This window comes from Chiloscyllium plagiosum, unplaced genomic scaffold (genome assembly GCF_037043375.1).
Source record: "Chiloscyllium plagiosum isolate Xiang-an unplaced genomic scaffold, Cpla_swu_hap1 HiC_scaffold_11, whole genome shotgun sequence".
NCBI lineage: Eukaryota > Metazoa > Chordata > Chondrichthyes > Orectolobiformes > Hemiscylliidae > Chiloscyllium > Chiloscyllium plagiosum.
Genome location: NW_028270149.1, coordinates 37,631,887 through 37,655,031, shown reverse-complemented (window position 1 = coordinate 37,655,031; position 23,145 = coordinate 37,631,887). Strand labels below are relative to the sequence as shown.

Below are 23,145 nucleotides of genomic sequence, written 5' to 3'. Positions count from 1 at the left end.
CGTTTCTCCTGTTCCCTGGATGCTGCCTGACCTGCTGCGCTTTTCCAGCAACACATTTCCAGCTGCCTTTTATTGTTTGCCATCCCAGGATTTGGGTTCCACTGAGGGCCACATCTCCTCTGAGCCGTGGCTGAAGGGCTTGACTCTACTAAAATTGTGGAGGGGTGACGGTGGGCTTTGAGCTGTCCACCACCTCTTTGGAACCGGTGAGGGTGTCAGTGCTGTGTACAGGCCGACTCCCTTACCTTTATAACATGCCAGCAAAAAAATGGTGCTTGAAATTGGAATGGGAATCCCAGAATCGGGTGTCACCTGCTATTTGGTGAACATATGAGCATTTATGTGACTTACCTGTAGTGAAATAGTGATCTTCGTGTTATCACTTACACAGCCAATATGTTCCTATTGTAAAATGGTGGATTATTGAACGCATTTTGAGAAACACCAAGGAAGATTGACTTAGTTATAGAATCATGGAGATGTACAGCACGGAAACAAACCCTTCCGTCTAACGTGTCCATGCCGACCAGATGTCCTAACCTAATCTATTCCCATTTGCCAATACTTGGCCCATATCATTCTAAACCCTTCCTACTCATAAACCCATCCAGCTGCCTTTTAAATGTTATAATTATACCAGCCTCCACCATATCCTCTGATAGCTCATTCCATACAAGCACCACCCTCTGCGTGAAAAAGTTGTCCCTTAGGTCCTTTTTGGATTTTTCCCCTCTCACCCTAAACCTACGTCCTCTAGTTCTGGACTCCCCCACCCCAGGGAAAAGACCTTGTCTATTTGCTGTATCCATGCCCCTCATGATTTTATAAACCTCTGAATGGTCACCCCTTCAGCCTCCAACTCTAGAGGGAGAACAGACCCAGCCTTCAGCCTGTCCCTATAGCTCAAATCCTCCAACCCTAGCAACATCCTTGTAAATCTTTTCTGAACCCTTTCAAGTTTCACAACATCCTTCCAATAAGAGGGAGACCAGAATTGCACACACTATTCCAAACATGTATCAATCATTATTGTAGTTTGTCATTGCAAAATAGAGATTTTGCACGTTGTTTTGTCATATGTTACCAGATTTTTTTCCTACAGCTAGAAGCAATAGGAGGTTAATAAGATCACAATATAAATGTATCTGACCCAGCCTCCAATGTGCTTGTCAAAAAACAGGAACAAATTGTACACATCTGCAAGAGAAATATGTTTCTAGTCCTTTGTTCGGTTTGATTCATTATTGATACTTGCTTTACAATAAATAGAATTCAGTCTTTATTTTGAAACTATTAGAACCTACCCTTTTTAAGGCATATTTTGCGGTCCCCTGTACTATGGGCAAAAGTGATAGCCACTTTATATATGAGGAGATTCCACAAAACCCAGTGAGATGGAGGAATAAGTGATCTTGATTGAAGGGGAATTATTGGTCAAGTCAGTAGGAGAATTTCCTCCCAATCTTCAAATGGTCCCGTAGGGTCTTTTACTGACATTAAAACAGACTAACAAACAAGCAGTCTCAGGTTGTAAGTTTGATCGCTGAGCTGGTAGGTTTATTCTCAGACGTTTCATCACCGTGCTGGATAACATCGTCAGTGAACCTCTGTCGAAGCACTGGTGTCCTGTCCTGCTTTCTATTTGTGTGTCTTGGTCTGTTAAGGTGGGTGATATCATTACTTAAACGGGCCACAACACACTGCAGCACCACAGGCAGAAGAAGAAAAATACCTATACAGCATAGTCAAGAACGAGTACCCAATAAACACAGTTTGCCGATTCTTAAACAGCAAACCCAAACAAGAAGACACAGCACGTCTAAAGACTCTATCCACACTACCATATATCAAAGACAACTCTGAGATGACTACCAGACTACTTCAACCTCTTGGCATCATGGTAGCCCACAAACCTACCAACACACTGAAACAGCTACTAATGAACCTAAAGGACCCTGTACCAACAACCAGCAAATCAGATGTTATACAAATTATCCTGCAAGGACTGCAACAAACACTACCTCAGACAGACAGGCAGGAAACTAGCCACCAGGATACATGAGCACCAACTAGCCACCAAATGACATGAAGAAGGGCCTGTGCCCGAAACGTCGAATCTCCTGTTCCCTGGATGCTGCCTGACCTGCTGTGCTGTTCCAGCAATAAAGTTTCAACCAAATGACATGACCCTCTCTCACTAGTATCCTTACACACAGATGAGGAAGGACACCACTTTGACTGGGACAACGCATCCATCCTAGGACAGGCTAAACAGAGACATGTATGGGAATTCCCAGAGGCCTGGCATTCTAACAGGAACTCCGTCAATAAACACATCAATTTGGGCCCCATTTTCCAACCTCTAAGAAAAAGAACCGGAAATGATATCTCCCACCTTAACAGACCAAGACTCATAAATAGAAAGCGAGACAGAACACCCGCGCCTCAATGGATGCTCACTGATGGTGGTACCTAGCATGGTGATTGAAACATCTGAGAACAAACCTATCAGCTCAACGAGCAAACTTACAACCTGAACCTCAACCTGAGCTACAAATCTTCTCAAAAATTGCAAACAAGCAGTCTTACCTGCACCAGTCTAATTCAGGTCTTAGAGAAGGCATTGAGCACACAGACCTCGGAACTGTTTATTGAAAGTGCTATCAATTGGACCAAATTGACAAATATTTAAATGATATGAAAATCTTTTGACTTTGATCCATTGAGTATTTCTACACATGAGGTACCAATTCACAAACATCCAACCTTACAACCACAATCTCATACTGGAATGTATTTTAAAGACCCGAAATGAACTTACATGAGCTGTACTTAGGAACAGCTCCTTTATATTGTCTTTTGTCGTGTTCCAACTTGCAAACGGATTTCAGAATGGAGCCTGTTTGCAAATAGGGAACCGACTCTGTAATTAGCATTGTAACCACACCTGGATTTTGAACTTCAAACCTTCACCGGGTAGAGCATCATTACCATAAACATAGTCACTGTAGGAGCTAGTAATTGGCAGCAAGATCAGGGCTGGGAAACAAGGATGCAAAAAAGTTGCACTTTATAAAGGAAAGAGAGTTGTTAAACTTGATGTTCTTGTTTCAGTTTGTAGCTGACCAAGTCATTGTGTGCTGTATTGAGATTTATATGGAAGGACAGTACATATCTAAACTGCTATTTTTTCATATTCCCCCAACTTTATCTTTTGTTTTCACCGAGGTAGGTTATGTGACTTGGGAAAATTACTTTTCATGAAGACACCCAGTTTTGACATCAAGCAACCCCAATTAAAGTTAATGCAAAGCACTTCCTGTGCTGCACTGCATTGCATTGACAATTATAGATCAGCATCCTCATTATCATTATCTCACACTAGCCGCTGATTGAGATAGCAAAACGCTGCTTGATTGAATTGTTCTTGTGCTGTTGACACTTAACTAGGAATGGGGATGCAACTTCCTGAATACAAGTTCATTCAGTTCTCTCTCTCCCTCTCGCTCTGTCTCGCTCTCTCTCTCTCTGTTGCTTTTACCTCTCCTCACTTCCCTCCCCTCTTTCTTTCACTACCCCCAACACAACACATGCGCATAAGTAAACACACAATCCTGACTCACAACATAATTAATATTTGAAACTAGTTGTATACTTGTACAAGAACTGGATGAAATGAATTTGCTGCATTTATTCAGGTCACAACCAGCACTTGCATCATATAATATGACATTCACCCATAATTCCATTACTTTTGACAGACTTCATATAATCATACCTGTGACATTTGGCACCATAACACCAATTTTCACAGCCACCAGAGTCAATTTTATTTGACATCTGTCTTTATTACAGGAGAACCTGACTACCCTTAACTGTACCACATCATCTCTCTGTAAATTGGCAGCTAACATACAAGTGAATTCAGAGGTCATCTATCGGCATATGAAGAGTGAAAAGGGTTGTCAGGAGCAGTGGTGCTGATACGGGACCTAAATGAAGATGTATTAGTGGAGGCAGAGGCATGGCTGATGTATTACTGAGGACTTTGCATTAGCAAGGAAAAGGACTGTGCCAAAGCTACTGTAAGCAGGGAGATTGTTGGGACATGAAATGTGACAAAAACAAAGAGGTAGTATAGGAAAAGTGGTCATAATTAAAATGGATAAGTCACCATGTCTGGTCGGGAGGTATCGTTGGTTGCTGAGGGGAGATTGTCAATCCTTGAATTCTCTTCCTCACACACACTGTGAGTGAATATACAAGCCAACAACTGCATCGGGTCAAGAAGGCAGCTCACCACCACCTTAACAGCAATTAGATTAGATTAGATTCCCTACAGTGTGGAAACAGGCCTTTGGCCCAACAGGTCCACACTGACCCTCCGAAGAGTAACCCTACGTTTACCCCGATTAAATGTATCTAACCCTATGGGCAATTCAGCAATTCACCTGGCCTGCACATCTTTGGACTGTGGGAGGAAACCCACGCAGACACTGGGATAATGTACAAAATCCACACAGACAATCGCCCGAGATGGGAATCGAACCCAGGTCCCTGGTGCTGTGAGACAGCAGTGCTAGCCACTGTGCCACCCCCAATTAGGAATGGGCAATAAATGCTTATCGAGCCAGCGAAGCCCACATCTCATAAATACATTTTTAAAAGTGTTCCAATCCTTCTTAGTTACAAGGCGACACTTGTTGTCAAGAGGACTGCAAATGTTACACCTTATTCAAAAACAACGAAGCTAATAACCTTGAATTTAAGGGCTGGTTAATTTACAGTTACCTGTGGGAAAGTGCTCAGATGCAGTAATTCAGACAAAATTAACAGTCCATCATCCATTAGCCTGAATGAATAAAGGAGGGCCAGCATACATCTGTTAAGGGTAACTTCTGCATTACTACCTTGATTGAGCTTTAATGGACAGGGTGGATAGGGGCTGGTGCTGTTGATGTTGTGTATTTAGACTTTGGAAGGATATTTGATAAAGTCCTACAAATCAAGCTTGTTAGTCAAAGTGGCACTGCACAAAAACAGCATAGACATAAAACAGAGAGATGTAGTGAATGGCTGTGTTTTTTCCTGGTGGGAGATATATCATGGTATTTCCTAGTGTTCAGTTCGGTAGAATCACCACTGTTTTGATATATATTACTTTGATTTGGTGCAGTGCATAACTTTTGATATTTGCAGATATATAAAACTTGGCAGTCACTAAACAGATGATGAAAGGTTTCAAGAGGACATAAATAAACTCATGCAAAGGGTGTGCACATTGCAATTGAAATTCAATGTGAATGCTATACCCTGGTGGGATGAATGAGGAGAGAGAATGTGAATTAAATGGTAACATTTTATCGAGGTTGCATGAAGTCAGAGATCTGGGAGTGTTCATGTGTAAATATTTGAAGGTAGGAAGACAGGTTAACAAATGAGTTTTCCCAGGCTTAATAAACGGAGGTATAGAGTATAAAAGCCAGATGGTTCTGCTAATTGACACATTAGTCTGGCCTAATTTGGAGAATTGTGTCCAGTTCTGGGAATCTGAAGAATTCAAATGCTATGAAGATGATACACACAATTGACTATGGTTTCATGGTCATCATTAGACTTTATTTTATTGGATTCAAATTCTACCACATGCCATGGCTGAATTTGAACTCAGATCCCCAGAACATTACGTGGGTCTCGGGATTAACAGAGTGGATAGAGTGTTGAGTTGGAAAGAACCCAGCAGGTCAAGCAGCACCACAGAAGCAGGGGAGTTAATATTTCAGGTCGGAACCTTGCACCAGTCCTGATGAAAGGTTCCGATCTGAAATGTTGACTCCCCTCCTCCTTTGATGCTGCTCGACCTGCTGTGCTCTTTCCAGCTCAACATTCTATCCACACTGACTCTCCAGTATTTGCAGTCCTCACTATCTCCAAGTCTCTGGATTAACAGTCTAGTGAAAATACTACTAGGCCATTGCCTCCCTTAGAATGGTCACGGACAAAAGGTATCACTGTTATTTGATTGGAGAAATTAAGGTTCTTCATTTTCGTGCAGAAAAGGTTAAGAGGAGGTTGATAGACATCTTTAAAATCAAGAAGGGTTTAGATATATTAAATGAAGAGAATCTTCTTGATAACTAAGGAGCCTATAACCAGATGTCAACGATTAGCAAACTAACCAGAAGTGACATGAGGTAAACTTATTAACATATCAAATAGTTAAGATTTGAAGTGCAGTGCCTGATTGTGTGATGGAAATAGTTTCAATAGTAGTCTTAAATAGAATTAGTTAAATACCTGACAGAGAATGAAATTGCCAGGCTATTGGAAATAAATTGAGAGTGAAACTCATGGGATTGCTCTTTGATAAAACTGAAACAAGCTGAATGTGCTCAGAAGCCTCCTATGCTGCACAGCTCCATGATTCTGTGTGCAACACAAACACTTTATACAACATACAAGCTAACTTCCTGATGATCCAGACCTGAATGACACTGTTTGGTGTGCTACCAAGCTATGCACTACAACTCGCAACCTGTGTTCAATTAGGCGTTCTCAGCTTTGGTAGCCATTAGGATGACACAATTGGTGTTTTCTCATTTCCCATTTTCTCCCAGCAAGACACTATAAGCCAGAGAAGGGGGATGCATTCAGAATTCTCACCATGAATGCTATCTGTTGAATCCTGCTTGAAATTGTATGCATTATAATGGGAACTAGTCAGAACCATAGTTAGACTCTGCTTGGAGTACTGAGAGCAGATCTGGGCACTACACTTGAGGCAAGATATATTAGGAGAAAGTGAAGTGCTGGAGATCAGAGCTGGGTAGGTGGTGCTGGAAAAGCACAACAGGTCAAGCAGCATCCGAGGAGCAGGAGAATCGCGTTTTGACCATAAGCCCTTCATCAGGATTCCTCAGATGCTGCCTGACCTGCTGTGCTTTTCCAGCACCACACTCTCGATGCAGGATGTATTAGCCTTGGAGGGACAACACAGGATAGGTCTAAAAGAATAATACCTGGACTTCAGGGGTTAAAAGTTATGAGGAGAAATTAGGCTGTTTTTTCTCTAGAATTTAGAGGGTTAAGAGGTGATATGATTGAAACCTTAAAAATACTAACAGGAAAAGACAGGGTAGATAAAGAGAAACTATTTCCACTAGTGCAGATTCAGGAACAATGGGTCATAGTCTGAGAATTAGGCCTAACCATTCAGGAGAGATGTTAGGAAGCACTTCTGCACACAGGATGGTAGGTGTTTGGAAGTTTCTTCCACAAACAGCAGTGGATGCTGTGTCAGTTGCTAGTTTTAAATACAAAACAAAGTTTTGTTAAGCAAAAAGTATTAGGGGATATTGGCCAAAGGCAGAAAGGTATATGGAGTTAGGCCACAGATTTAGCCAGGATCACTGTGAATGATAGAACAGATTTGAGGGCTGAATGCCCTATTCCTATTCCTGTGTTACTGCATCTGCCCTGGAAGATGATGCAGGTGAAGTCAGCAGGTACTCACATGTGAAGCTGATTGGGTGAGGTAATAGAGTACAACTGCTGCACTCGTATCCATAACATACGTTACTGCGGTCAGTGAAGACAAGTCTGGCAATGAGAGGATGAAGGGAAAGTGAATGAACTTGCACTTTGCTTCTCTGGTCTTAGCAGAGATATTCACATGGTTATTATTATCGCCATGAACTATTTGATGCCAGTAATACAGAAGTTACCTGACAGGCTCCTTTTTGTTTTGCTTTTATTCTTCACAGAACATAGAACTTAGAACAATACAGCGCAGAATAGGCCCTTCGGCCCTCGATGTTGCGCCAACCTGTGAACTATTATCAGCTCGTCCCCCTACACTATCCCATCATCATCCATGTGCTTATCCAAGGATTGTTTAAATCTCCCCAATGTGGCTGAGTTAACTACGGTGGCAGGTAGGGCATTCAATGCCCTTACCACTCTCTGCTTAAAGAACCTGCCTCTGACATCTGTCTTAAATCTATCATCCCTCAATTGTAGCTATGTTCCACGTCGATTCTCCTGTTCCCTGGATGCTGCCTGACCTGCTGCGCTGGTCCAGCAACACATTTTCAGCTCTGATCTCCAGCATTTGCAGACCTCACTTTCTCCTGTACCTATGCTCCCTCGTACAAGCTACAGTCATTATCCTAGGAAAAAGACTTTCACTCTCTACCCTATCTAATCCTCTGATAATCTTGTATGTCTCTATCAAATCCCCTCTTAGCCTTCTTCTTTCCAATGAGAACAGACCCAAGTCTCTCAGCCTTTCCTTATAAGACCTTCCCTCCAGACCAGGCAACATCCTGGTAAATCTCCTCTGCACCTTTTCCACTGCTTCAACATCTTTCCCAAAATATGGCAACCAAAACTGTACACGATATTCCAAGTGTGGCCGCACTTGTGTAGTTGCAGCATGATATTGTGGCTCAGGAACTCAATCCCTCTACGAATGAAACCTAACACACCGTATGCCTTCTTAACAACACTGTCAACCTGGGTAGCAACTTTCAGGGGTCTATGTAGATGGACTCCAAGATCCCTCTGCAAATTCACACTACCAAGAATCTTTCCATTGACCCAGTATTCTGCCATTCTGTTATTCATCCCAAAGTCCATCACCTCACATTTATCTGCATTGAACTCCATTTGCCACCTCTCAGCCCAATCCTGCAGTTTATCCAAGTTCCCCCGCAACCTGTAACATTCTTCCAAACAGTCCACTACTCCACCGACTTTAGTATCATCTGCAAATTTACTAATCCATCCACCTATGCCGTCATTTATAAAAATGACAAACCGCAATGGTCCCAAAACACCACTAGTAACCGGACTCCAGGCTGAATATTTTCCATCAACCACCACTCGCTGCCTTCTTTCAGAAAGCCAGTTTCTAATCCAAACTACTAAATCACCCTCAATTTCATGCCTCTGCATTTTCTCCAATAATCTACCATGTGGAACCTTATCAAAGGCTTTACTGAAGTCCATGTATACCATGTCAACTGCCCTACCCTCATTTACATACTTGGTCACCTTCTCAAAAAAACTCAATGAGGTTTGTGAGACACGACCTGCCCTTGACGAAACCACGTTGACTATCTGAAATCAGATTGAAATCATTTAATTTAGTTACTGTTTATTTAATAGAGTTAAATAATCAGAGCAAGTTAGTTTTTTTTAAATCCAATTTGTTTCAAAAGTACATCTAGACATTTGGCAATTTTTTTATTTTATTAGGCAGGCTGATTGACCAACAGACCAACAAACTAGGCAAAGATGAAATGCTACAGATGATTCGCCATGGTGCAACCCATGTCTTTGCCACCAAAGACAGTGAGCTAACAGATGAGGACATTGACACTATATTGGAGAGAGGAGAAAAGAAGGTATCACAACCAAATATTTAATGAGTCCATGTTTTCCTGCTTGTTTCGTTCTTAACGGTCAGCTACTAAATAACTTGTTCCCTGTATTTCTTTGCTACATGAATGTTGTGATTATAAGGAGAGAACTATTCAATGTTTGGAAATTCAGTATTCTCTCTTTCTTCAAGTAGTGCAAGTCGAACCATGATGCTGACCTTTGACAATGTTGACATGTTACCTGACTCTAGATGGAGAATATTTTGTCTGAGCCTGATACTGTCCACACATACTTCCAGCAGGGTTACTGGCTAGTGATTCAGGCAGGAATATTCGTTGTGGTTTTTCTCCTTGTGAATTCAGGTGTTCTGAAGTTGACAGAAGTCTCCTGCTGTTAGCCCAATTAACAATGGCCAAGGATCAATCTTGAGCCTTTCTTGGTCTGTGTGAATAAGCTGTCCACTGTTTAACAGGTCAGGCCATCAGGGGAGTCACATTCAGATTTTAGGCATTATGAATTTCCTGTGCCTCTCTCCCTGACTCAATTGTTAATGTAAAGCATTACGTATACTGACTAAAATTCAGAAACACCTTTTTCTAATGTTTAATTTCTATTTTTTATCTTTTTAATGCTGTCATATTTCATTTGGAACCTGACTTTATTGATGGTCTTAGGCTGCAGCCTGAAAATGTAATTGAAGAAAATTATTTTCTCCATTATAGACAGCTGAACTGAAAGAACGTTTGCAAAACCTTGGTGAGAGTTCTCTTCGATCGTTTACAATGGAAACAGAAAGTTTATATAGTTTTGAAGGTGAAGATTACAGAGGGAAACAGAAGGTATGTGTTGTTAACTTTGAGTTTAATACTACTATTGAACCTCTTTTGAATATGTAATTTTTTTTTTAAATGAGCTTTAATTCCTTCAGCATATCAGTACTGCAAGCTAAAACTCACCATTTCAGTGACCATTTCTGATATTTAGCATTCCAGGCAAAGCACACTTAAATCTAACTGCCGATCCTTAGCACCTTACAGAGAAAACTTTGTTGCTGTGCCACATATAGATATATTTCTGCTGAGCAGTTCTGGGCTTCCTGTATATGGCAGGAAGTTTAGCGGCAGGCTGCCCTGCATATTTAAACACACTGACCCAACAAGAGGGATTAGAATCACAGCAGGATCAGGTGATTTGACAGAAGATCCCACTCAAATTAGTGAAGGAAAATAGTTTGTGAAAGTAGGTGCAGTTAGTCATGTAGGGAGAAAATATAGAATAGGATGCAGGATGATGTGAAAAACATCAGGAAATGAAAAATGCTGTCATTAAAAGGCGGAGGATGTTGTAGAATGAATTTTCTGCAATCCCCTCCCAAAACAGGTGGGATGACAATGAATGGCTCAGGTAATGCTCGCAATATGCTGGAAGCATTTTCACAAAGTCCCATCATCAACTGTTGATGCTTCCTAGGACCGTGTGAACAGGCACATGAAAAGCATATGCCACCCTCTGCACAGTAGTGGATTTGGAACCACCTTATCCTCAAATGTAACCTCCCTCTAGTGATGCAAAGAATGTGTGCTACTCTTCAGTTTGTTCCACATCTTCTCTACAGTTTCCTCAAAGCGTTGTTTTCAAAGTAGTGCTAATGCTTTTTTGATTTTTTCACAAATGTGTTCACATATTGTGAATATTGACAATTTAACAGCTGGTGGAATTATCCCTTGTTGCAAAGTATGTCAGATCATTTTGTGTATTTGCTTAAGTACTGGCTTTAAAAATCGCTGTCTGAGCTGAGCCAAAGTTGTCATGTTCAGAACTATCTTGTTGTCCAAAATATTCTCTCATAGGTTGCAAATTTCTGTTGAAATTTGCCAATAGACCCTTCTTGAAGCCTGTTCATTTCAACTTTCAGACAATCTGCTCAAAGGTTGTAGTAGGAGATAAAGTATTATCGAAGGTCAGAGTTCCACAGAAATAGAAACTGGGAAATTTTATGATGCGTTGTTTGTACTGAATTAGGAAATACAGACTATCTGGATCAGCCACTTTCACTATAAAAGGGGTGTACCTTTTTTTTATTTGCTCTGCTGATCAATCCTTAATCCATTAATGGAATTCTACAATAGTTGATGAAAGTTGAGTAATTAAAAAACTTGGCTTCAGAATGTTGGCTTTTGATCTGGAATATAAATGTAATAATAACCCATAAACAAATTGAGCAGAACATGTCTAGTTGATGTCACACCTTAACCACATGTGAAAGCATCATTGGCTCCAATAACCACTCATCTGTTTGGTTACTAAACAAAATTTAATTGAGGTTAAATAAATCAGAATAATTTACATTCCATTGGTAGTAGATGGTAATGATCATGAATCAGAAACAAGTAGAGAGCTAATGAACCTAGCTGTTAATTTTTATTCCAGAGTTATTATTCATTAGCAAGCAGTTAAACTGACAAATTGCTCATTCAGATATGCAAACAATTATATTTCTAACATACTACCTACATGCAAAAATATACACTTCAAAAGATCACTCAACTTCAGACATAACATAAAGACTATTTTTCCTGTCCTTTTAATCGCACCATAATGCACTCCAACAGACTGTGCTCCATCTATAATTTCCCTCCACATATCTTCTCTATTTCTGTTAAATTGATACAATTGGACAGGACAAACAAGGCAAGGGATGCCGAATGGTAAGACCTTAGGAAGCACTGAGGAGCAGGAGGACCTTGGTGTGCATGTCCACAGTCACTTAAAGTAGGAGGACAAGGAGATAAAGTAGTTAAGAAGGCATAAGAGATACTTATCTTTATTAGCAGAGGCATTAAGTTTAAGAGCAAGAAGGTTATGTTGGAACTGCATAAAAGTTGGTTAACCCACAGCCAGAGTATTATGTGCAGTTTTGAAATCCACATTACAGGAGGGTTGTGATTATACTGGAGAGGGTGCAGAGGAGATTTACCAGAATGTTGCCTGGGGTGGAGAGTTAGGGATGGGATAAACTGGGGCTGTTTTCCTTAGAACAAAGGAGTCTGAAGGGAGAGGCATGATTGAAATTTATAAATTTATGAGGGGCATAGGTAGGGAAGACAGACAGAGCTGTTCCCCATAGCAGATTGATTAATGCCAAGGAGCATAGATTTAAGCAAAGGGGAGGAGGTTTAGGGGAGATGTGAAGAATCTTTTTTCATCCAGAAGGTGGTGGGAATCTGAAACTTACTGCCTTTAAGAGTGGTAGAAGTGGAAACCCACAAATTATTTAAGAAGTATTTGGATGTGCAACTCTGATGCCAAGGCATACAAGGCTGTAGACCAAGCGCTAGAAAATGGGATTAGAATAATTTAGACTAGCATAGACTCAGTGGGCTGACTGGCATTTTTCCTGTACTGTACATCTCTATGATTCTGTGATGTGTTAAGGTACAGCAATTAATTATGAAGGCCAATGGAATGTCAGTCTTTATTGCAAGGGAATTGGAACGTAAAAGTAGGGAAGTGTTTCTACTACTGTACATAGTATCAGTCTGACTACATCTAGAATACAATGTACAGTTTTGGTCTTTTTTAGGAAAGGATATACCAGTGAATCAGAGAATTTTCTCTCAGTTGATTGTACAATGAATGCACTCAATAAACCATTGCCACATTCATATTATATGTGACCAGGTTTTCATTTACATCTTGAAAGGGTGACCACCCATACCCATAACAGTGGCTCACATTTTATGCTCAGTGTACAGAGGAACCTCGACTATCCGAAGGACATGGGCGGGGAGTATTTCATTCGGTTAATCGAATGCCGGATAATCGAGGTTCCTCTGTGTATGTCAATCACCATATTTGGACACTTCAAAGGTTGCCTTATGTACTGTGGGGCTTGCATATCAAATTTAATGATCTTGTTGTCAATTTTAAATGCAGAGTGTTAATAAAATTGTTCTTTTTTTATAAAATGAACAGATAGGTTTAACAGAGTGGATTGAACCTCCCAAACGAGAGCGGAAAGCCAATTATGCAGTCGATGCATATTTCCGAGAAGCTTTACGTGTCAGTGAGCCAAGAGCACCAAAGGTAACGGGCTGAAGAAAGCTATGTTTACAAAGTAAAAGCCAAAAGAACTGCGGATGCTGTAGTTCAGAAACAAAAAAAGAATTTGCTGGAAAAGCTCAGCAGGTCTGGCAGCATCTGTGAAGAGGAATCGGCGTTAACGTTTCTGGTCCGGTGACTGTTCCTCAGAACTGATAGGTACCTAACGTTAGCCACCAACAGTCTCCATTAACAGCGTTTCACCCTCCTAGCCCTTTGGTTATTCACTCCTTTATCTGTCCAACTGTCCTTCTTTCTCTGGGCTCCATCCTCGCCTATCGTTTATTCCCTACCTCCTCCCTGCATATAAACTGACATTTTCCTGGTTACCATCAATTCTAGGAAGGGTCACTAGACCCGAAAAGTTATCTCTGATTTCTCTGCACAAATGCTGCCAGACCTGTTGAGCTTTTCTCGCAACTTCAGTTTCGTTTATGTTTTCAAAGGATAGTTTGAATTTAAAATGATGGTGTTTAAGGTTATGTTTAGTAGTTTGTGATGGTTAGAATTATCAAATTATACAAAGGCACAGGAACAACATAAAGATTTCATCATGTGATAGTATACTTCCTGGGTACCTTATCCTCTTTGATTTCCTTGGAGAATACACATCTGTAGCAGGTTGCTGACGATGATGCAGAGAGAAGAGTTTGCCCTATCTGTATGAAAATTGTAAACCAGTTTTATGAAGAATGAGGTTTGTGATTTTGTTGCATCATGCTCACAGGGTAAATTTCCTCTCCTGTTCTATACGATTATTTGAATTACCTCTCAGAATATCAGAAGAAACTTTTTTTCCTGTCAGAAAATGTGCAAGTTGACTATTGATGTGTTTGGTCTTGGGGTAAATAATATTCACAGAACGGTTGTTCAGTTACTATATTCTTGCCCTTTGTACTTTCTCGTCAATGCTCCCTCTTTCAAAGCCTGCTTACATTTTTGCCTTTGATTGTGGCATTGGTCCCCTGGCTCTCTCAACTCTTTTATCTCCTTCTAAAGCATTCCCCAAAGTTCTTCTATATCATGAGCATTGAATAAATACAAGCTTTTATTTGATGAAATGATTAAAAATACTGCACTGATGTCTACACTGAGGGAACATTAAAAGACATCTTTGGTTTTGAAAGTAAATCATGGTGCAAGAATTCAGACATGGTATTCCCCTGTCTCATCACATGAAGTTGTCTTGTTTAATTTTTATTTGAACATCCTCTCAGTTCAGCATTCTTCATAACATTTGTCTTGGGTTTCCAGGAATTTCAATTTGAACAGCATAAATATGAAGATACATAGAAACAGTGAGCAAGAGGCCATTCAGCCCCTCCAGTATGTTTCACCATTTAATGAAGATGTGGCTGATCTGATTGTAATTTCAAATCCACATTCACACCTAACATTAATGACCTTTTACTCCCTTGCTTAATTTATACATGTCTGCCTTAAAATTATTCATACACTTTATTTTCACCATCTTTTCAGGAAGAGAATACCAAAGACTCTCAACCTTAAAAAAAATCATTTAATCTCTGTTTTAAATAGATGGTTGCTTATTTTTAAACCGGTGATTGCAATTACTAGATTCTCCTTTAAAGGGGAAATTCCTGTCGACATATAATCTGCTAAGATCCTCAGCATCTTTCAATTTTCAGTCAAATTGCCTCTTACTGTTCTAACTACCAGGAGAAAAGAATTACTTTCCAACCCTTCCCCATAAGATAACCAGAATTTGTCTTGTAAACCTTTTCTGAAAGTTCTTTGGTCTACTGATAGCAATAGAAAGACAAATTGAATGGATGAATGAATTAGATTTATTGTCACATGTGCTTTCATGAGTACAGTGAAAAGTTTACAAGTTGCCACTTATGGTGCCATTTTAGTATAAAGGTACAGATTCTTTAGTACAAATTCTTAGGAAAAGGTAGAAAAAAAAGTAAAAATTCCAGCATTACAGACCTTCAAAAGTACAAAATCTCAGTGATAAATTTGAAAAATAAAGAAATAAAATAACTAGAATAACAGTATTTTAAAAAAAATTAAGACCCAAGTCCACTTGTGTGTGACATATAACAAGTGACTATTCAATTACTGACCATTTTACCCCATTTAACAAAAGTTAGAATTCATCCCCAAAATCCCCTTTGATCATCAGAGACAATTCCAACTCAGTCAGAGTTATTGCGTGGAATTTTCCCATTTTTAGTTAATGCATTTTGTCAAGTTTCCTAGCGTCCAGCCCGCCACAGCTCAGAGCAACTTTTTTCATGCAATTACAATTATTGAAACCAGGTTTTTGCGTGTCTTTTTAGGGAATTGTAGGGCAGGAGGGAGCTTATCGCTGTCGTTGATTTCTGGTGTGCCCATCATTGGTGCCATATTTAAAGCCTAGCTGCAGTACAGATACTGCTGACCAGGAACTGCCCCTCATTCTGTAGTGATCAACTGTTATCACCAAGAGCATAGCCTGGAGTAAAGGAAAACCCGCTCCCCATATGGGCGCAGAGACATGGAGATCTTAATGGAGAGCAAGGCTGACTTTTTTTCCTGTGAATTACCACAGGAGATGAGATCACCAGAGCACTTTATTGAGCTAACAGAGTCACCCAGGAGTGCAGGAAGAAGGCTGATGATCATCTGTACTCTCCAAGGGTAAATGCCACCATCTCCTCTGTGTTATCTCACCCCTCACTCAGAGACCACCACTCACTCTAACTGTGCACATGTCTCTAACTAAGGCTCATAGACTGCAAGGCGTAGTGTGGCAATCGTCAAGTACGTTCAATTGTTCTCACCCACCTCATCCTCCCAAAGTGCAAACATTCCTAACCTTTGCGTTTCCTACTCACTCTTCTCCTAAAGCTTAACCTCTTCCATCTGTGTTGAACTCCTTCCATTGTCTCAATGCAGGAAACATTGACCCTCTCTATTCTGGACCAGTATCCCCACAGACACTGTCGACTTGAACTTCCAGACTGGTTCAACTTGAACTGCAGGACTGACCACGGCCAGATTCCCAGACTGTAATAGAACCAAGCACCTGACTGACCATGGCCAACCCCATGGACTGGGATCAGATGAGTACTTGAACTGACTGTTGCTGTACATCCTGTGTATCCTATTCACTTCACTTTGTTTTGCTTCCCTTTGACTTTTACACTTGGCCATTTGCTTGAAGCACTTGCAGTGTGTCTGCAGTGTAAACTATGGCATATACTGTGGATGTGACATTGACCACATGGTACCAAACAGCACATGTCCACTCATTTGCCTGTTCAGTATTGGCTAGCATCACAAGCTGTCTGCCTCTTCTTCTGCATTTAAAAGCAATGTAAACTAGGTAAAGGCTAGCAGTCTGTAAGTCAGTGAGGACATGCCAAGAAAGCAGTGTGAAGTATACAGAGGCCGGAGGCCTCAAGTTAAGTGCAAGGTGATTTTGTGCTAAGAAAGCAAGCCAACAGTCATAAAGTGACCGCTGAGTCGATGCATTTGTGTCCCAGCATGCAAACTGAACGTTGTGCAAACACACAATTCACGGGAGCCCATGAACTCCACAGCAAAATGTTGAAGAGCTGAACTGATGCATGAGCCAGTCTGATGGCAGGCATGATGATGTGGTAAGGCTGGTGGTTGGCCACTGCCAACTGTGAATGAGAGGTTACCATGGAGCATGCAAGGATGTGTTGTGAAGAAGCAGTTAAATGAGGCCAGGATAGATAAACTGCAGCTGCAGCTGCCAGGTACCTGCTCTGAACTATATGTGGGCAGTTGTGCCATCTAGCTTCTTGGGAAATAAAGAGTAGAATTGGAAAGGGCATATAAAATAAAGCAAGTCAGGGTTTTAATGAGGCACACGTGGAACTGTGATGGTTGCTGCTCGATGACAAGGTCTATGCTCATGCCAGACCGATAGAGGGGAAAATTCCACCCAGTTTTTTTTTCTCCTTTTGTAAGAGGTCTCTCCCTATCTTTGAAACCTTCAACTTGCTCTGCTTTGGGAACTTTCTCGGTGGACTTAGACTTCACAGATAATCCAACTTCAAGTTTGCAGACTCGCTTATTGTGATTCTCCTTAGCCATTTGATCTTGCTGACTGTGTTGGGTACTGCAGAAACTTCCTTAAAATATGCTTCTTTTGTTGTAAATTTCATTCCTCCCCCCAGTCCTTTCACCTCATTTGTAAAATTCATCTCTCTAGACTGTAAAAAGTTGTCTTTTTGTCTGAATAATATTATATAGATCATAAATACAAATCTTAGTTAACTCAGCCAAACTAGGGGCATTTAAACAGTCCTTGGATAAGCATATGGATGATGATGGGATAGTGTAGGGTGATGGGCTTCGATTAGTTCACAGATCAGCACAACATTGAGGGCCAAATGGCCTGCTCTGCACTGTATTGTTCTATGTTCTAAATGTGACTTTTTTTTCCCCCTCAGCCTTTACTGCTACTTGTACTTGACAGGTACAAACCAATCTTGGCAAAGGTCTGGGTTGACACATACTGACCTCACCAGTAGGCTTGCAAAGTGCTTTCCAGGAAAATTGCTTACGATTCCATTAAAGATGAATTGGTTTTTCCTGATCCAGTAAAAAGTACTTAATGATTGAAATGTTGATGTTTTTATTTGGTTGCTTTGTTGTAATTTAAAAATGTGAGAATGATCATTTAAGATGTTTATTTTTCTTAGAAGCCTTTCATAAAGAGCAAAAGGAAATGATTAAAAATAACAAAGATTTATGCACAGCTCTTACAAATAGACAAAAGACGAAGAGGTACTGAATGTTTCCATTCTGATTACAGTTATTATATATTGTAGGCACCTCGACCTCCAAAACAGCCAAGTATTCAAGACTTCCAGTTTTTTCCACCACGCCTATTTGAACTACTGGAGAAAGAAATCCTGTCTTATCGAAAAAGTATAGGCTATAAGGTATTGCAGTGCAAATGTCTTAAGAATTGAGTAATTGGCTGAAATTCATTGTATTGAGTTGTAAGTGATTCTGTGATTTTCTATGAAATACTTCACAGTGCACTGGAGCTGCTGTGTTGCATTCTAGTACAACGAACATCAACAGCATCACGCAAAGTCAGTCTTTTCCCATTGAAACCCCTTTACATTTGTAGAGAAAATGAAAACATCCAGTCAGTTCTGGAGGTGCAGAGTGCATGGCTTCCCAGTACTTTTTGCGTGATGCTTCTATCCTTCACCATGCATTAAAATTTGACCACATCTTTCATGTTAATATTAGTGTGCACTTGCATTGAGTCAACAAAAATGGAGTGTGTTCATTTGCTATGCATGACTACTACCTTTGGATGCTCATTATTGAGATTGTATTAAATAATTGAACTTGGGCGAAGTTTTCATGGAATCACAGAATTGTTATCACACGAAAATAGGTCATTCAGCTCATGCCTATCTAGCTCTCCAAGTGAGCATCCCACTTAGTTCTGCATTCTCCCAATAAGCTTTTCTGGCAGTCAGTTTGTGGTCAATTACTTGAGACAGTGAGCAGTTGAGACACATGTTCAGTGACAAATCCCTTATCACCTCAAAGCTCCAACTCTGGTCCAGTTGATGTTCTGGTTTCTGCATGTTGCCGGTATTGGTGATGGAAACCTAATCTGTGGTTGGTAGTTTTGTTACATAAATGAGCTTAATCTTAATCTTTATTGATTACACTTAATCTTGACCCTTGTGTTCAAATGCAATACATTGTGTTTGGATGACAATCTGTAATCTTTTCAGTGTTTGAATCCTTAGTGAAAAGTGACATTGAAGGTACAACTATTTTCCAAATAAACAACTTTAAGAATCAAAAGAATACATGAAATGTGGATGCAGTTTAATACAATGTTGAGATTTGGAGGTAACCTATCTTTTGAGGCATTTGGTAACTCTTTTCATAAGTAGATAAGCCAATTGGATTTTTTCTTTGCATTGTGTTGGATGCTGCTATAAGAATATAACAATATGGAGTATTGCATGTAAGTAACTTACTGCCCATTTGGGAATAATTCCAGGTCCCCCGGAATCCTGACTTACACAATGCAGCTCAAGTACAAAAGGAAGAGCAGCGGAAAATTGACGATGCACTGCCTCTCAACCAGAAGGAAGTTGAAGAGAAAGAGAAGCTTCTTACACAGGTATAGTTCCAAGCCTATTGCAGTTTAGACAAAAGATAATGCTGATCTACATCTTCTTCACTATTGGAACTGGAATATCTTTAAGAATGCATTATATATAAATATAAAATACTATAATTGCTTGCATAGCACCTGCACAAATTTTTCAGTTCTTTTGTATAATAACTTCTGTCATTTGTCCAACAAAGTTGAAGATGCAATTTTTTTTTATTTGTATCTTGCATATCGTTCACAAAACAACAGTAAAACAAACTCCTAAGCCAACTGTCACAGAACTAGGACCACGAAAAAAAACTCCTCAGCTACCATTAAAAATAATATTGAGGAAGTGAACTAACTAAATGCTGTGTGTAAAGCTGTTTTATTATCAACATCTTGTTTGCACAATAGTTAATCCTGCACTGTTAACAAATGGAACTCATAATGTAGGAAATGCAAAAGTATAACGTGCTAGATATGAATTAATTTGCCTGTAAAATTGCTGACGCGTGTTGAAATTGCTTGTAGTATGTTTTGACCCGAAGATCTAGTCTCTGTTGGTTTAGGAATTTAGCCATTAGTTGAATGTCTGTACCCACCAGAATCGCAGCAGCTTTTGGCTGTTGCACCTAGGTGCTTTGTGGGCCTTGTCTTGGGAGTGTGAAATCATTGAAATTTTGAAAAAACCTATCTCCTCTAACTATATATAGCTTAGAAATTGATTTTGAGTGTTCCTTGAGTGCCCTATCATATTGAGCTGTTAATTAATTTTTAATAATTAAAAAGAGGTCTGCGTTCAAATTGTAACCTTCCATCATGTGCCATCATATTAATCCTACTAATTAATTAATACGATTAGTCTTCAATTATTGTGTAAGTTTGTTTTGCATATTTTTGGAATACATTTATTTGTATTGTGAGATAATTATGATCAAAACACATTGACATTTAACTAAAATTAATGGAAGTCACAACTCTCCATATTTAATATCCTTACTCCAAAATTACCTATTACATTTAATGATCACTTGTGCTTACATGTAGTAATGAACTTGCAGTGCAAATTTAAGTTGCATTACTCAAACTGCCACTGGCAAATTGTTTGCTAGGGTTTCACAACTTGGAACAAACGGGACTTCAATCAGTTTATCAAAGCCAATGAGAAGTATGGTCGAGATGATATTGATAACATTGCCAGAGAAGTTGAGGGGAAGACTCCTGAAGAGGTCATTGAGTATTCTGGTAAATGTGTTTCCAGTTCTTGACGGAATTGGTATTTTTTTTTAGTTTTGGTCATCGAACCTGAGTTGTAAATCTAGGTTTGACCAAAAAGGATCTTGTTGATGAAGATATTTGTAGGTTTGCAATCTTTTCCTTCGGGATTTAAATTTTTCTGTTTAAATTGACCATATTTTATTTAAAAAATCTTTTAACAGTGAAACCTGAATCGTCCAGCATTCTGACAGCCTACCCGTGGGTCATAGAAAGTGGAAGATAAATAAGAATCTTTTGTGATCAAATTGGGAAGTGCGCTGATATTTGAAGCCCCCATTCCTGGGATTATCATGCAAGCTAAAGTTTTGATTGAGTTACTCAAAGTCTCCAGTACTCCACTTTCACAAAGAAATTAATTTTAACCACAGCTTTATAAAACTGAATTATCACTATAGAACTGCACTAAGCTAAAACTCTAGCCCCCTTCTGAAACCACTTCACATACATATAAAGACATTCAGAGACATGGATGTTATGGGTGGAGAAAAAATATCGGGGAAACACATTTCGATGGCACCAGTCCACATGATTCAGAGAGGCGTCTCTTTTGTTTTCCAGGTCTTTTTCACCTTCAAGCTTCTCATTCTCTCCAAGTTGCTTTCAGTTCTATAGTACAGACACAGAGCAGTTGATACTGTAATTGTTTAGTCACGGCATAGAGGCAACTGCTTATAGCAGGTGGGAGACAATAGCTAGCTATTTTTCTAGTTTTGTTACTTCACTGTAGAGAAAGAAAGAGAAACATTCTCTGTTTATTCACACATTCTCAGGCTACCTGCCCAGAAACCAGACAGTGATTTTCCTTGCCTCCACAACTGGACCTTATTGCATAAACCAGTCATCTCTCTCTCTCTCTCTCTCTCTCTGTCTGGGTGGTTTGCTTTGATCACATGGCCATGTCATGGCAGCTTATACTTCTTCCTCCACTGCTTGAACAAGCAACAGTATAAACACAGTTCACAATGAGTTCCGATTGCTTGTTTTAAAACATGCAGCAACTCCTTCCACAGTCCTTGGTTTAAAGCAGTCCTTTTCCCAGTTTAGCCCCCAGCACACAATAAAAAAAAGGAAACATGGTCTTTAAACTCTCCAAATTGAAGGCTGATACTTTGAACATTTGACAAGCTGACAGCTCCCTTTTCAGTTGAAATTCTGGGAGATGAGCAGGAAAATTGAAATGGAAACTAGGTTTGTTGTGTGGTCAAATATTCTTTGAGTATTGCAGGCTGTTTCATTCTTTACATATACTTGAATCTTTAGCTGTTTTCTGGGAACGCTGCAATGAATTGCAGGACATCGAGAAGATCATGGCCCAGATTGAGCGTGGGGAGTCAAGGATTCAAAGACGGATTAGCATAAAGAAAGCTTTAGATGCAAAGGTGACTTTTTTTTTGTTTTACTTAATACCGCTAAGTGTCATGCAGTGTTCACTCTAATTCTTTTTTGTTTATGATGTATTCATTTGAGTGCTCAGGCAGCGAAACTTTAGACATACTCATGTATGCATGATAAATGTATGCAAGAGGATTGACGTGCTCAGCTTGAACAGGACTTCTGAACTGCATAGTTTTGATGTAACCTCAGTGGCATGTGTGAAATTGACAGTATGGAATATAGAACTATTTCATGATTCACGTGTTGGTACATATCTGTCTGTTAAAAGATTGTGGGATTAATATCCCTAATTTTCTAATCTGGGATGACATTCCCTGCAATATTGATGACATGCTGTGCAGTCACATACAAAGTTAATCCTGTTATGGAATATAGTGAAGACCTATTTTGAAGATCATAGCACTTTCTGTATCCTTACATTTAAAATTACCAATGCATTATAATATAAACCATTGTTAAATCAGAGAGTTCAATATTCATTTCTTTCTGTAAGTCAAGTGTTGCTTTAAAGATGATGTTGGGTGATTCACTGCATATGCATTATCTTGTAATCTGATTCCTCGTATTACTGAAAAAGAGTGAACTTTCTGATGTGGTACATGTTTCTTGGTATGTTGTTTTAACTTGTGTCCGTCTGTTCCTTCATTTCAGATGGCAAGATATAAAGCTCCTTTCCATCAACTGCGTATTCAGTATGGAACTAACAAAGGAAAGAATTATACAGAAGAGGAAGATCGCTTCCTGATCTGTATGCTGCACAAGATGGGCTTTGATAAGGAAAATGTGTATGAGGAACTGCGACAATGTGTGCGCAATGCCCCACAGTTTAGGTTTGACTGGTTTATCAAGTCCAGGACAGCAATGGT

At 39.7% G+C, this 23,145-nt stretch overlaps 1 protein-coding gene across 2 annotated transcripts in view; it reads left to right on the top strand.

Moving 5' to 3' along the window:
* The window catches only part of smarca1 (SNF2 related chromatin remodeling ATPase 1), a 110,763-nt gene that overhangs the window by 77,346 nt on the left and 10,272 nt on the right, over positions 1-23,145 (top strand). For both annotated transcript variants that reach the window (XM_043704859.2, XM_043704860.2), the window contains exons 16-23: positions 9,259-9,407; positions 10,107-10,223; positions 13,360-13,470; positions 18,300-18,413; positions 19,508-19,630; positions 20,719-20,851; positions 22,145-22,263; positions 22,931-23,143. In XM_043704859.2, coding sequence (XP_043560794.1) covers positions 9,259-9,407; positions 10,107-10,223; positions 13,360-13,470; positions 18,300-18,413; positions 19,508-19,630; positions 20,719-20,851; positions 22,145-22,263; positions 22,931-23,143 — 1,079 coding nt within the window. The remainder of the gene's footprint in view (positions 1-9,258; positions 9,408-10,106; positions 10,224-13,359; positions 13,471-18,299; positions 18,414-19,507; positions 19,631-20,718; positions 20,852-22,144; positions 22,264-22,930; positions 23,144-23,145) is intronic.